The sequence below is a fragment of the Aotus nancymaae genome, unplaced genomic scaffold (genome assembly GCF_030222135.1).
Source record: "Aotus nancymaae isolate 86718 unplaced genomic scaffold, 86718_ANA_hifiasm-v0.15.2.pri h1tg000057l, whole genome shotgun sequence".
NCBI classification, from domain to species: Eukaryota; Metazoa; Chordata; class Mammalia; order Primates; family Aotidae; genus Aotus; species Aotus nancymaae.
In genome coordinates this window covers 37751985-37766842 of record NW_026988471.1, presented here as the reverse complement: position 1 = coordinate 37766842, position 14858 = coordinate 37751985, and the positions used below count along the sequence as shown (strand labels likewise).

Genomic DNA, 14858 nt, shown 5'->3' with positions numbered 1-14858 from the left:
AGACCAAAGCCAATCAATAGTCAACAACTCAAATCAGTCCATTTGAGTCCCCAGTCGAGGGTGTATTCTTCCTTTATCTTGGTTAAGCCACTTGGGTAATCCATTCCAGCTCTGTACCTTCTCCAGTTTTCTCATGTCAGAAGTCCCTGGAGGGAGGAGGCTTTCTGGAAATAATCTCTGATAAACTAAACTAGGGCCCTTTGGCTAGCTTAAACTCTAACCTAGAATGGGTAAAACTAGTCCAGACACTCAGAACCAATATCAAAAAACCTCATGCAGGGTGTATGAAAGTGATGTTAGACACGAAATTCTTTGTCCAAAGTTCCTATACAACTGACCAAGTTCTCCATATGCTGAGGCTGTCAGGTACACTTCCACTATCCACCAAAGAAGGGTCCAGGGCCTCTGAGTCCTTGCACTATCATTGGTTTGCTACTGTTGAGTCCTCACTCTTGTTATTAGGTAAGTTAATCATGACTATCATTTACTGAATTAATGGGCAGAATTCAAACATCTCTTTACATTATCCAAGGAAAGAAGTTGGATCCACAAAGACTAAAAACCCTAACGTCTGGAAACCTAGTGACTGACTAGGTATTTTCACTTTGTACCCTGATAATCAGTATCACAGATGAAGCCATAGCCACCCGCCATGCTTTCTACTTCGGGTTTGTAAGGAGCACTTTTCCACTACATCCCAGTGCAGAGAGGAAAAACTATTCTCTCTCTCAACTCCAGTACATCTGGGTACTCATCAAGCAAGATATCTGAGTGGGATGAGGTTCTCTTCCTTTTCAGGAATCTCCCGAGTTCTCCCTTGAAAGAGCTTCCACATGGCCCACCCTAAAACTCCAGGCCTTCTCTCATATTTCACAGATCCCCCCTACCTCCAGTTCAAATCATCCCTGATTAGTGCAGTTGTACCCCAAATTTAGGAAGATGTCTTTTTGACCATTTCATTCTTTCCCTATGTCTTCCAATATTCAGAAGACAAGGAATGACTACAGTTTTGGGGGCAGGAAGTAGGGAGCAGGATTTGAATTGGGCTATTTCTTCTTGTTCCCCACGGGACAGTTTCTCATCAGAAAGTCATTAGTCAAAACTTGAAATCTTCGCCTGGTATTTCCCCTCTTGGCTACATCTGGTCTCTCCAAAACCCAATATGTCACACTTTGATGGTTCCAACATGCAACTGTTTAGTGTTTACCTGAAAATAGGAAAGCTTTGATGTCACCACCAGCCCCAAGGACCACAGAAATCTTCACCAGTTGCGTTCCCATTTCTGAAACAAATGCCAAAATCGCCCTGTCTAGTTTTCAAAGTCCACAAACTCAGCTTAAATTTTTTTAACTGCTCTTCTCACAAATTGTACCTTCCCTGTCTCTAGTGTCTGAATTTCTCTGCATTTCTTGATATTAATTAAACAGCTAAATTGCTCATCCTTTTCAAAATCCAGCATTCTACTATAGCCATGACTAAAAGCTCATTTTGATCCTTGTAAAGATCATTTTAACTGACCTCTTTATAATGCTTACGTGTATACAGCCACCTGGACTCTTCCAAAGGTGTGACTGTTAGGCTCTGAAATAGTGCATACCTAAATTACTAGGAAATAACCTGTAGAATCAAGGAGAAAAAGCCAGCAGATCTGCTTTTATTCTCTTTCTCTATGAAACAGAAATGGCTTTTGAGCTCCTGGAGCCATTGTGGCTGACTGCAGGATATATCTGAGCAGACATTAAAGGAACAGGTAGGCAAACACTTGCTGGGGAAGGGTACAATGGCTGCCAGGACATACTGACACAAAACCATCCAAGTATTTGATAGAAAGAGGAAAAGACAACAGACCTGTTGCTAACTTTCCTTTCACTTAAGGGTGACAAACAAAATAGCAAATTGAATAGGTCAGACAAGGTCTAGATTTGCTAACAATAAACCTGGAAAGCTTGTTTGGAGCTGGGGATGGGAGTAGTTGAATCCAGTGCTGCAAAAACCTCTCACTTAAGAAGGCTCGGTTCTCTGATTGGAAAGACTATCTTCCTTGAAAGCTTTAGGAGACATGCATCTGTCTCAAGAAGAAAAGGGCAAGGAAACACCCATCCTGTCAGCCAGTCAGTCAGCCCTGGTAATCAAAGCAACAGCCTTGTGTGGCTCCACCTTTATTTCCACTCAGACAACACTTCAGATTTTAAATACAAAGAACAGCACCAATATCATGGAGGCAATCTGATTGACGCAAGAGGGACTGATCTATGAGAAAGGACAAGAAGACTAAGGGAATCCACTGGCCCTTTACCTAAGGAGAATCCCAAACAGCTGCAAGAGGACTGACAGCAATTAACCAACATGAGTTCAGACAGCCCATAGCAAATCAGCATTTATTTAACGTATATTAGTTGAGTGCCTACTATGTGCTATGTATTACACCTCATATCAATAGTTAGGTTACCCTTACATTGATCTGTAAGCTCCTAATGGGCAGGAACTATTTCTCTTACATCTTTTGTGCTGGACAGAATCTAGTATATTGAAGACCCTTAACTGAATGGTTGATTTCAAATGGCTTATTGAGAAACATCTGTAATCAAGGTTAAGTAATCTAAAATGTTTACCCCTTCAACTATCCCCTTTAAAGTTATATAGGAAATGAAATAGAGGAGAAAGAACCCCAAATTGAGTAAGAGTGGCAGAGGGACTTGAAATGAGCTTTAAGGAGACAGAGAATAGGTGAGATCAAGTTATCAATGGATTCTTTAGCAGCCCTGCTTTCTATTACATGGTCTGTTCAACAGCTGAAGCTGGGCATATACAAAAACTGCTGGGAAGACACCAAAATAAGACGATTCACTGAGATGAAATGATTACATTCAGGGCCCTGTAGAAGTACTCTCTCTGTGTGTGATTAAGAAAATAGATGGTGATGGGACTGGTGGAGGGAGGGTGATGACAAGGAAGGAGACACTCTGACGCATGTAAATTTTAAAGTGCTAAAGAGGAAGTGGATGAGCAAGGAAGTAGAATTAATCATTTGGAAGCCATATTCTTTATCTTCTACTCCCCTGAAATTTGAGGATAAAAGAGAGAGTACCATCTACATGCCCTACTCCTAAGCTGTCTCACGTGATCCTCTTTCCCACTGCCACATCTGCCATTGACAATACTCATTAAGTGGTGCAAGGTGTGTATATTAAGGTGATGTATAATTTGCCCCAGACTTCACAATAATCTAGGTTTAAATCTTTGACAGCCTCTGTATAGATCTTTCTAGAAGGGGACAGTTTGTCTTCCATCCTGCTCAAAGGCAGGGGAATAAGTTCCAGTCTAGCTTCAGCCTACCATAGTAAGTCTGTTCCCTCTAAGAATACTCATTTAAAATGTTTAAAATCATTTAACATTTCCAAACTTTAAGATATGTAGCCTTTATTCTGATCAATTCTGGGTACCCTTCAGGGACATGTGACCTTGTATCTACCCAGGACAAATGAGCCTGAGATGGAAACAATCAGAAGGTCATTCTTTTCCCCAAATATTGTGGGCATTTTTCAGGATTTTTTTAATGATGTCAACTTGACTCTCCCTTTTGAATCCTTGTGGGTATGAGCCTTCGGCCCTCCCAGCCTCAGAGGGAAGAGAACCCTTTCTCAGGTTTTCTGTTGCATCTGGCTCCATGCCTAGCTTCATCCCGAAGCAGCATTCTGGGTGTGTGGGGCCACCAGCCAAACAAGCCCCTATGGAACAAAAAGTGTATCAGTGTAGACAGGAATGAGCCTCCAGAGGGCTGTGGGGGAGGAAGGCAGTGAGCCCCAGACATGACACAAGTGGCTTTGCTGGCACTGGCCCATGTGTACCTGTGAGGCCAGGCTCTGCAATGGTTCCAGTACTCAGGATTGGCCACTTCTTAAAGTCCCAGGGCTTGCCGCCAGCCTGACCTCCTGACATGCAAGAGGAGAATGGGCTGAATGTCTCTTCTGGTTCCTTCCTATGCCTGTCCACGGGCCTGACTTCAGAGTGCAAGTTCCTGTGTAATGGCTGGGACTATGTCATTCATGATTCCTATACAAGTGTCTTGCATAGTGCATGCATATAAGATTGAACGCTTAATTGATGAGAAGAATGGTGTGTTCTCATCTGAGTTAAAAGCCACTGCCCTTCCTGTGCTACACTGGGGCCTCACTGACCTTCCTCTCTACTTTAAAATGGAGCAGACTTTCCATCATCCTCACATGAAAACACTCAGAAAATGCTACTTAAGCTGCCTCTTCAACCCCATAAAAAGTCTCCAGAGTGCCCACTGCAGCACCCCAAGCACCTGATGGTACTGACTACCCTAGGCCAGATCTAAAAAGCCAGGAAAGCCTGCCCGAAAGCCTGCCAGACGATCATCTGTGTGGCTCCACCTTTACTTCCACTCAGACAACACTTCAGATTTTAAATACAAAGGACAGCACCAGTATTGGTGGCGACAATGTGATTGATGCAGGAGGGACTGATCTATAAGAAAGGACAAGAGGACTAAGGAAATCCCAAACAGCCCCAAGAGGACTGACAGCAATTAACCAACATGAACTTGGAGAGCCCATAGCAAGTCCTCTACATTATACCAAGGTCTGTGGGGAGTTACAAAAAGATAAAACCTGGTCTTCTACATGCTAGGGCTTTAAAATTGTAAGTCCCAAAGCCTCGTTAATTTCTTGTTTCAGGTGATAAAAAGATGTGATTACCCAGATTGAACTATAACAAAGACAAACTACAGATAAAGCAAATCCCCACACTAGAAAGGACTCTGGTGATTTCTTAAACAATCTCCCACTCAGTGCAGGGATCACTTTCATAGCATCCCTGACCAGAGACCTCTCATGAACCTATTCCCTCATGACGTAGCCCATTCCAGTTCCAGGCAGCTGCATTTTTAGGAAATTCTTCCTCTTAGCCACTGCTCCTAGTTCTGCCCTCTGAATCTAGAGAGGACACATACACTCCCTCTGCCTCATGTCACTGGCAAAACATTTTCTTACATCTCTCTGACAAATAGGAATTTGTAAAGGGACCAGTGGTGGATCTATTGCTCATTGCTTTCCAACAGACAGCACCCAGTCATCATAAATGACAGTGGGCAAAAAGTGGCTGTTTTGGAAATACTTTGGTTTTAAAAAAAAAAAAAAAAAAAAAGATAGGCTCAAGCTGTGCCCTTAGGATTTTGGAGTCCTTATAAGGATTCAGGAGTCTGGCTGGGCATGGTGGCTCACACCTGTAATCCCAACACTTTGGGAGGCCAAGGCAGGTGAATCACTTGAGGTCAGGAGTTCAAGACCACCCTGGCCAACATGGTAAAACCCTGTCTCTACAAAAAATACAAAAACAAAACAAAAAAAAAGTAGCCAGGGGTGGTGACAGGTGCCTGTAATCCCAGCTTCTCGGGAGGCTGGGGCAGAAGACTAGCCTGAACCCGGGAGGCAGAGGCTGCATGCAGTGAGCTGCGATTGTGCCACTGCACTCCAGCCTGGGCAGCAGAGCAAGACTCCATCTCAAGAAGGATTCAAGAGTCTAAATCCCAAGGGTGGACTGGAGAGGTAACTGTTTCCAGGTTCTCCCACCCCTGTCAACTTGACAGATGTTGGCGCTGGGTCAAGACAGATCTATGATTCTAGAAAGAGGAATACAATTCTTAACTCTTCCAACCCTGAGTAAGGTGTGTTGAGGATCCAGCAACAGCATGCAAGCACGCACTGGGTTCCTCGGCAAAACTGAGAGGGAATGCTGGGCTCTGGCTAAGTGTAGACCTGTTGCTATTTCTTCCTCTTCCCCCTTCTCCAGTAACAACAGGTACCACTAATCTTAGTACCACCCTCCCCACAGGAGGATGATTACAATTAGACAAACCAGCAAAAACAAAGTCCTCACTCCAGGGCTGCCCCCAATTCCTCCATTAAGACCACAATCTAAATCAGCCAGTGACCTCGAACTTCAAGGAAAAGGTGATTTCCCTGTGCTTCCTCACTCATCAGCAGCTCTCCAAAGGCAGCAATAATGCCTCTGTTTAACTTTTCCATCCACTAAAATATGAAGACTTGTTATTTAAAACTGACTGCAAGAGTATCCTCCACCAAGAGTAACTAAGCAGCAGGGAAAATCTCTTTAAGGGAGAGGGAGGGAGGTCTGAGCCAGTGGAGACTGAAACAGCAGTCTCTCAGGCAGGCAGTGGCTGGACTGGCAAATCCCTCTATGGTCAAATACTAACGCTCACCTCTCTCTTCCTTATATTTTATGCTGGGGTTTGGCCACTGCCTCCCAGACTGTAAGACAGTGCTAACTGAAATGCCTGGTGGGTGATGTTTTATACAACAACGACTTAGAATCTCAGAAGGACCACAGGAGGAAAGTGCCTTGTTTTTCCTCCTATGGAATACAGAAACTACATTGAAATGATTTCTAACTAGGGCCACGCCAAATCCACTCATTCAGGGAAAGCACTAACAGAAGTCCCAATAAACATGAATTAGCACCCAGGATGACAATAGGTCCCTAAATGCAGAAGTGCTGAGATCCCGTAGAAAACTTTCCACAGATGGGGAGATCTGATGGAGCACCCATGACACCCAACCCAAATAGTGGATCCCACTCCTCCCAGTCCAAAGGGGCTTGTCACCAGCTCGTTTCTCAAGGGAACCACCTCTGCCCACTCCTCTCGGGACATACGACTTTGGGAACAAGGAAGGAGGGATAAAAGAAGAGGCAGGGCAGACAGCTGAGTTTGCTTCTACTCTGGGAGATTAAAATGAGAAACAGCTTCACCCCACAGGAATCATGGCTACTGGGTACAGGCACTGTACTTGAAGCAGTTGTGTGAGACCAGGCTACTTGATACTTATTATTGTTAAAACCTCAAGATTTAGCCCAAAGGGAAATGAGTTACAATGCTGTCTTGTCTAAGGGCTACTCACTTCTTTTTAAAGAGCTTGCGGAAGGAGCTGCGAAAGCCCCCTTTCTGGTCTTGCCTGGGATTTTGATCGCTGAAAGATGTTTGTTCACTTTCTCTTTCTTCTTTGGGACAGAATCTGGTAGTATCTTCTAAATGCATCTCCTGGAAACAAAAAAAGAGTTTTTTTTTTACTCCTTTCCAACGTTATTATGGATCCTGACTATGGGCGACTTTGCAATGTTGTCACTTTCCTCTCCCTCGCCAACAGACTACCAGCAGGCACCCAATCCCAACTAAAGCAAACCTAGGCTAATGAAGAAACCAGTAGGTGAGAAGAGGATAATTTTCTGCTGAGTGTAGTATCTTCTACGTATCAAGGCAAATAGTCTAGCGTAATATAACAATAATTAAAGGAAATAAATTTAGCTAATGTTTAAAAAGTGAATAAATTAAATTCTTATTTTGGCACCAACACTGTGGTGCTGGAAAACCAGTAACAGTCCCCTCATATCTCCAGGTGTTTCTCTTTCTACAAAATAAGGATGTTCCTTATTTGTAATGCTAGTTTTAAAGTCATGTTCCTAACCCTCCATTTTAGACATAAATGAAGGAAGGCATTTTTGAGAAGTCGGACCTGTTTAGAAGTAAATGTCAACTAATACTTCCAACCGGCAAATACACCTGTAATACAGTTTTTTCAATTCTTAACCCGTGCTATTTGGAGTATAAAGTAAAATAAGTTAAAAATAAGGCTGTATCTTTTGCAAACTCTCTAGTTTCTTTTTAAATGTGAGATGTGCTAAATAGAAGTGCATGTATATTTATATGCATACAGGTCATTTATGCACTTATATACATGTTTCTATTCCATATGAACAAAGTGTTTACCTTGAGGTGACTGTAATTTAAAAGCAATCTAAAAACAGCTACTGAATTTTGAAAAACCTTTAAAGAAGCCAAGAAGTCAAAGCAAAAACCACAACAATGATGCCCTGAAAGTTTCATGATTAGATGGGTGACTGCCTGCTGACAGAGAAACAAAGTGTGAGGATGGATTTTTTTTTTCCAGGAAACATATGGGTCTGACTTTGAGAACTGGGGGTCACAGATATAGAAACTGAGATTCTACTAAGATTTCTAACTAGACCATGGAGATCGACATGGCAGTGTTTCTTAAAGTATGGTCTGTGATTACAGGATCAGCTCGGGCCTTTATTTAAAGTGTAGCTTCCTGAGTCCCATCCCAGACTTTCTGAATCAGAATCTCTGCAGTTAGACCTAGTTAATCCTTATGCACACTTAGATTTGAAAACAAATGATTTTAGGGAGGGGTCCTCAACTCCCAGTACCAGTCTGTGACCTCTTATGAACTGGGCCACACAGCAGGAGGTGAACAGTGGGGTGGGCGAGCCAGCGAAGCTTCATCTGTATTTACAGCTGCTCCCCATTGCCTGCATTACTGCCTGAGCTCCACCTTCTGTCAGATCCACAGGGGCATTAGATTTTCACAGGTGCACAAACCCTAATGTGAAATGCACATGCAAGGGATCTAGGCTGCAAGCTCCTTAGGAGAATCTAATGCCTGATGATCTGAGGTGGAGCTGAGGCAGTGATGCTAATGCTGGGGAGTGGCTGCAAATACAGATTAACATTAGCAGAGAGGTTTGACTGCACAGAGACCATAATAAATCAATTGCTGGCAGACTCATATCAAAACCCCATCAGCGAGTGGCAAGTGACAATTAAGTTGCATCTGGTGGCAGGCTTTATAGTTGCAAGTGAGTTGATGTACTTCAATGGTACAGCTACATCTGGTGGCCTTAAAAGTAGTTTTGAGACCATTTCAAATCTCCATATGTTCTGGATTAAAGTCAAGGAAGAATATCCTGAGATTGCCACAAAGCACTGAAAAACCTGCTTCCATTTCCAATATCCTGTCTTTGCGAAACGGGGTTTTCTGTAGTGACAGCAACCAAAATGAGATTACAGAGTAGACTGGACATAAGCGAGTCCACATTTCGGGTGTCACTATCTCCCATCATCCCCAGATGGGACCATCAAGTTGCAAGAAAACAAAGTCAGGGTTCCCACTGATCCTACATTATTGTGAGTTGTATAGTTATTTCATTATATATTAGAAAGTAATAATAATAGAAATAAAGTACACAATAAATGTAATGCACTCTAATCATCCCAAAACCACCTTCCCAACCCCAGCCTGTGGAAAAATTAATCTTCCCCAAAACTGGTCCCTGGTGCTGAAAAGGTTGGGGACCACTGACTTAAGGCATGCTTCTGCCCACCTACACTTGATGTTTATATGAATCACCTGGGAACTATCCCAAATTCTGATTCAGTAGGTCTGGGGTGCAAATCCTGCATTTATAACACGTTTCAGGCAATGCATTTACTACTGTCCCCAAGGACCACATTTTGAGAAACAGGCTTTTAGAGACTATTTAGTGACTAAATCTATTAATGATTTAAGGAAAATCTTTCTGTGAAATAATGATCTCAATAGAATTTCATACTTTACAAAGCCTACTCAAAAACTGTATCTTATTTGGCCTGATCCTCACAGTAACCCCGTGAGGTAGGTTGTCTTTATTTTGAGACAACTGGAGGCACAGAGAAGCCAACTGACTTGTCCAAAAGCACAGTTACTGGGCAGCAGAGCCAGGACTAGAACCTAGAGCTCCTGACAGAGACAGAACACTAAAGACTAGGCCTTAACTGGCTCTTCTGGGCAGGGTGAAAGATATACAGAGCACTTAAAGGGATGAAATACTAGGAGTTTTGCACATCTCAAAAGCAGAGCTGACACCTTTAAGGATAGAACTTTTAGGGGTTTATCTTTTGCAACTAAAACCCCATTGCACCACCACCTCCAACACACACAAACAGGTAGATATATAGACATGCACACATGTATACCCACATGGCCTCTGCCCACCTGCACTCTGCATGCCACCTCTCTCTAGGACTCCAAACAACTAGGGCCTTTTAAGTTTTGGAAAGAAAAATTGTGTCCAAAACCAGAAATAATGGGAACTTGGTGTGCTTGAAAATTTTAATGATATTGCTAGAGAAAACGCCTTTTTTAACTGACTTCCATTTGACATTTCCTTGGTATCTCATCCTGAACTGACTTGACTCATGTCTTACTCTGTTAGGAGATGAAACCTGCTGTCCAGTATGTGCGATTAACCGTTCCTAATACATTGTTCGTTATTATTTGGTATGTCTGGTAAACAGTCACAAACATATTACTCATTGTTTGCTTCTTGGATATATTCACTGTTATTTCTGATCGTTTTTGCCTTGCAATTGCTGAACCCCAAATTTTTCACAAATCAACTATTAAAGGACATTTTTATTACATATGAAATAAAAGCTCTTTACAAACTATACTAATTAGGTTTTATATGTAAACCTCTGCTCATTCCAAGTCACACCGAATTGGCACTACAATTTCCATCCTACTTCCTTTTCTATAAACTTCTAAGCTTGACACATGTCTAAGATTGATTTCTCCAAGAAATTCTGCCTAATCAAATTTTACAAAGCTTGGAGTTGAAAATCAGAGCTAGGGAAAATCTAACAACTCCAGGAAACCTCAGCAACGTTAGCTGAGCACACTATTAGGTGTTTTTGTCCTCTGCAGGGACCAGACACAGACTCTGTGTCTGTGGGTGCAAGTGGGCAGCAACCTCCAAGGCTCTTCCTGTTCCTCTGGCCTAATTTCCACCACTCTGACCTGGCACGGTACGCCAGAGAAAAGGCATCACCCTGCTTCTGTTATGCTTCCCTGCCTCACTCTTCCCCTAGTCAACTTCTAGGCAGCTTTTACAATCTAATTCAGACATTCAACTTATCTAGGAGGCCTTCTCTGACCACCATGACCCCAAAGGTTTTAAATATCCCTCCCATGTGTTCCCACAGTTTATTACATAATTCTGTGTTTCTGTGTCTCCTTCCTGTACTAAGCCAGTGGTCCTGAAGGATAGAGACTTGTTTGTTTCAGCAATTAGCACAGAGCCTAGTACAAGACAACCATTCAGTGTTTGCTGAAAAATTAATGAATGAAAAAAGTCAGTGATTATCAATCTGTTCCCATTCGAAAATAAGAATAGTTGAAACGGAAGGGTGGTCGCACAGGTCAGAGCTATCATGTTATCTACTTTCTGCTTAAATAGATCAGAGCAATTATTTGCTCAGAAATCATTAGCACTTCATGGATAAGTATTTAAAGACCTCTTTAAATGACTTCCAGGCTTGCAGACACCACAGTGAGACATCAAAATACCAAACACCTGCAGATAGCCTGGAGGCAGTGGGGCTGGCTATCGGAATATCTCAACATTCACTGAGGCCAAAGAAGGTGTTTCTATTTTGGGATGTCCCTGTCCCAATGGAGTTTACAAATTAATATGACACTCTTTTCCAGTCAAAAGGAAAAGCAAGCAGAAATAGAGTTGGCTTTGCAGCACACTGCGCAGCGACTCTACTCTGATCTAGGGCAACTTGCCTCCTCTCTAGCTACAAGCAACACAATGGCACGGGATCTGCGTGCAGTGCTCTGAAAAAAGTGCAACTCTTCACCTAAGCAGGAAGAGTCCCCATAACGCCCTAAACGTGTGTGTGATAAATCAGAGATAAAGAATCGCGGGCTTCTTTGCTATCTCTGCCGTCCCTCGTATACCATATGAGGCATGCTCTTTGGGTCCTGGTACTGGAGAACACGCGCGGCCACTCCCCTTCCAGGGCCACCGAGATAGCCTACAGCTCGCGGGGTGCGGGGGCTCCCCCGGCTCTCCCTCCGCCTCCGCCCCCCGAGCGCGCTCCCGAGCCCCTAGCCTGGCCCGGCCCCCCGCCCCTCCACGCTAGGAGAACTCGGGCTGCTTCCTGCAGATCTAGGCCTGGGGCCGCAGACGCTCTGGGTTTCGGTTCGGTGTTACTTTACCCTCCTTACTTCCAAATAGGTCTGTTTTTCGCTTTGGGATCTCTGTTGGGGGAAGAAAGTCCGGGGCGCGCCACGGGCGGCGACAGCTGCGGCGGCCGGCCCGTGCGGCTGTGCGGCGCGCTCGGCCTTGATGGGCGCGCGGCCGCCGCTGCTGCTGCGCGTGCTGTAGAGGCGCGGAGCCACGCCGTCGGCGGGCGGCGCACGCGGGAACTCCTTGAGCGAGCGGCTCAGCGGCTTGGCCTTGCCGTGCGCCTGCGCCTGCGCCTGCGCCGCCGCCTCCAGCTTGTAGGCGCCGCTGCTGCCCGCCGGTGACGTGGCGCTCTTGGGTAGCGGCTGCAGCGGGTGCTCCGGCCGCTCGGCCTCCATGGCGAAGCTGACGGGCCGCAGGAAGCAGATGTCCAGGCTGGACTCAGAGGAGGCGGGCGAGCAGTTCTCGAAGAGGGCCGGGGCCTGGAACGGCTCCTCGTCGTAGGGCGCAGGCAGCGCGAAGATCTCGCCGCCGTACTCGAACTCCTCGTAGGCTGCAGGCACGAAGCCGCGGGCATCGGGCAGGAGCTCGGCCGGGGCGCGGAGGGAGCGCTCCACGTTGCCCAGCGGCTCGGCCGGAGAGGGGTCGAAGTCCATCTCCGGGATGGCCTGCAGGGGCCCGGCCAACGCCTTCACGTCCTGCTCGGCCGCGCAGAACTGCGTGGGCGCCAGGAGGCTCTCGGGCCGCTCGTGCTTCCTGCCCTCCAGCTCCCAGTCACTGGGCTTCCCGGGCTGCATGCTCTCCATCAGGCTTTGCTGCTGTTGGCTTTTCTTCACTGGGGGCATCAGATGTCTTTAGGAGGGAAACAGAGTACAAAAGAGGTGTGCTTACGGCCGGTGAGTGCCGGCCTCTCGCCTGCCCGTGCCCCTCCTGGCCGCTACCTCCCAAGCTTCACAAACTTCCACTCAGGCGCTTCCACGAACCCCAGTCCCCAGGCGCAGAGTGGAAATGGTAGTCTGTCGAGCGGAGGCCCGAAGGCATCGTCTGAGCTTCCGGGAGATGGCCGGCGGGTCAGGGATGGCCATCACCCCACGTGGAACCCCAGGCCCGCCTCACCACCTGCGGTGCTCCAAGGCACGCCTTCAAGCTCGCTCTCCCTTGCTTGCCCTAGCAAAGTCATACAAGATAATGGAAACTCAACTCTTGTTCGGCTGGTGGATCTTCACACTCAAAAAGCAAATTACGTTCCTAGATAAAGTAAACGTAGGGTGATCTTGATACCTATTGAATCTGGATGATGGCATGTGCGGGTTCACAGTATTCTATGTAGATTTGAAATTTTCGTAATATAATTTAAAAAGTATTCCTTGTCGCTATAACGCATGCTATATAATTCATCTCAAACTTCCTCCTACAAAGAATTACCAATATGTAAAAGCTGTCAATCTGCATATGCCCAATTTCATGGAGGGATTTTGGTTTTTGGAGTCATGGGTAATGGATAATTTACACAGTTTACAAACTAGGATAGGGTACCATCAAATGGGATGTCCAGTTGTGCTGGACTTGAATTGACAGATGTAAATGGACACTGACCAGAAGTACTCTGCTAGTTTATATATTCATATTTTAATTCTACCATAGAAGTGCACAAAGACTTTGGGAGGCTGAGGCAGATGGATCACCATAGGTCAGGAGCTCGAGACCAGTTTGGCCAACATGGTAAAACCCTGTCTCTACTAAAACTACAAAAATTAGGCGCGCATGGTGGCATGCACCTGTAATCCCAGCTAGTCGGGAGGCTGAGGCAGGAGAATCCCTTGAATCTGGCAGGTGGAAGTTGCAATGAGCTGAGATCGTGCCATTGCACTTCCATCTCAAAAAACAAAAACAAACCAGAATGCTAAAACCAATATTTTACTCTGGTGGTCTTAAAATGAAAATTAGGTCTCATGTTAACATGTGAAAGAAATAGTGAAACAAAATATTGACCTCATTTGAATTCTCTTTTAACTTGGAAGAAAGATTAGGTGTTTTATTTTCCACACAAAGTGCAGTGACAGCCTTACTATTCAGTCTGGGTATAATCTCTAGGGGTTTCATACTTTTGGCTCTACTTGTTGCATTTCAAAGAAGATGAAGTTTTGTAACTGACTCAAGAGTTGAAGCGATCCATGAAGTAAATATCTACTTTCTGCCTCTCTTCCCACTTTCTACACCTGTCCTTTAACATTAGTGCATTCCTCTGGGACCTAAGCATCTGGTTGGCTGCCTGGCTGGCACATGTAGGCCTAATGAGGAAAGGGACAGAGGAATGTAGGCTGCCCTGCTGACCCACACAAACTGCCTGGGTCCCAAAGGCATTGGCATTGACCTTCCCACAGCAACAGGTGCTTACGTGACAGCAGGGCCAGAACTGGGAGCAGAAGGGTAGGGTTGCAGCATCTCTTCTGAGTGGATCCCAGTGTCACGGACAGCCTCAGGACCTGCAGTGGGGGAAGCATCTTGCCCGGCATTGGCACACTGGGAAGCCAGCCCTTTGTACAGCTTCGCCATGGATGACCTAACAGAATGGAAGTCATAGTTCTGAGGTTGTACAGTGGCAAAGTGGCTCTCTGAACACATAGATTATGCCAAAAAAGAGAGATGTCTCAGATAAAGTTTGCTATGAAGGTCTCTATCTCCAGGGCCTTTGCAAACTAAGTTGCTTACTTAATAGGGTGCAAGCTAGCAGGAGTAGGGAAGCTGATTCACAGGCTGAAAAGAGCTTGGGGGAAGGGCTGGGGTTGTGGAGAGACACATTCCATCACAGGAGCCCTGGCTTGGGAGACAGCATCTTTTTCTGGTCTGAAGCTTCCACAGAAATGATTCTGTTTTCCTCCACAGGAGTTGGGATGAAATGGAAGGAAATCCAGGTCATTAGGAAGCTGGGCTGTGGGTTGCTTCTGTTCCCTCCAAAGCTCAGATTCTCCCTAATCAACCTTCCTATTTCTCCCTAATGTAAAACC

The 14858-nt window shown here is 45.3% G+C and overlaps 1 protein-coding gene across 1 annotated transcript in view; it reads right to left on the bottom strand.

Moving 5' to 3' along the window:
• ARHGEF33 (Rho guanine nucleotide exchange factor 33) overlaps positions 1–14858 on the bottom strand; it is a 101259-nt gene that overhangs the window by 16059 nt on the left and 70342 nt on the right. Inside the window, exons 15-17 of the mRNA XM_021670789.2 lie at positions 14249–14413; positions 11883–12702; positions 6942–7081 (exon numbers count right to left, since the gene is read on the bottom strand). Coding sequence (XP_021526464.1) covers positions 6942–7081; positions 11883–12702; positions 14249–14413 — 1125 coding nt within the window. The remainder of the gene's footprint in view (positions 1–6941; positions 7082–11882; positions 12703–14248; positions 14414–14858) is intronic.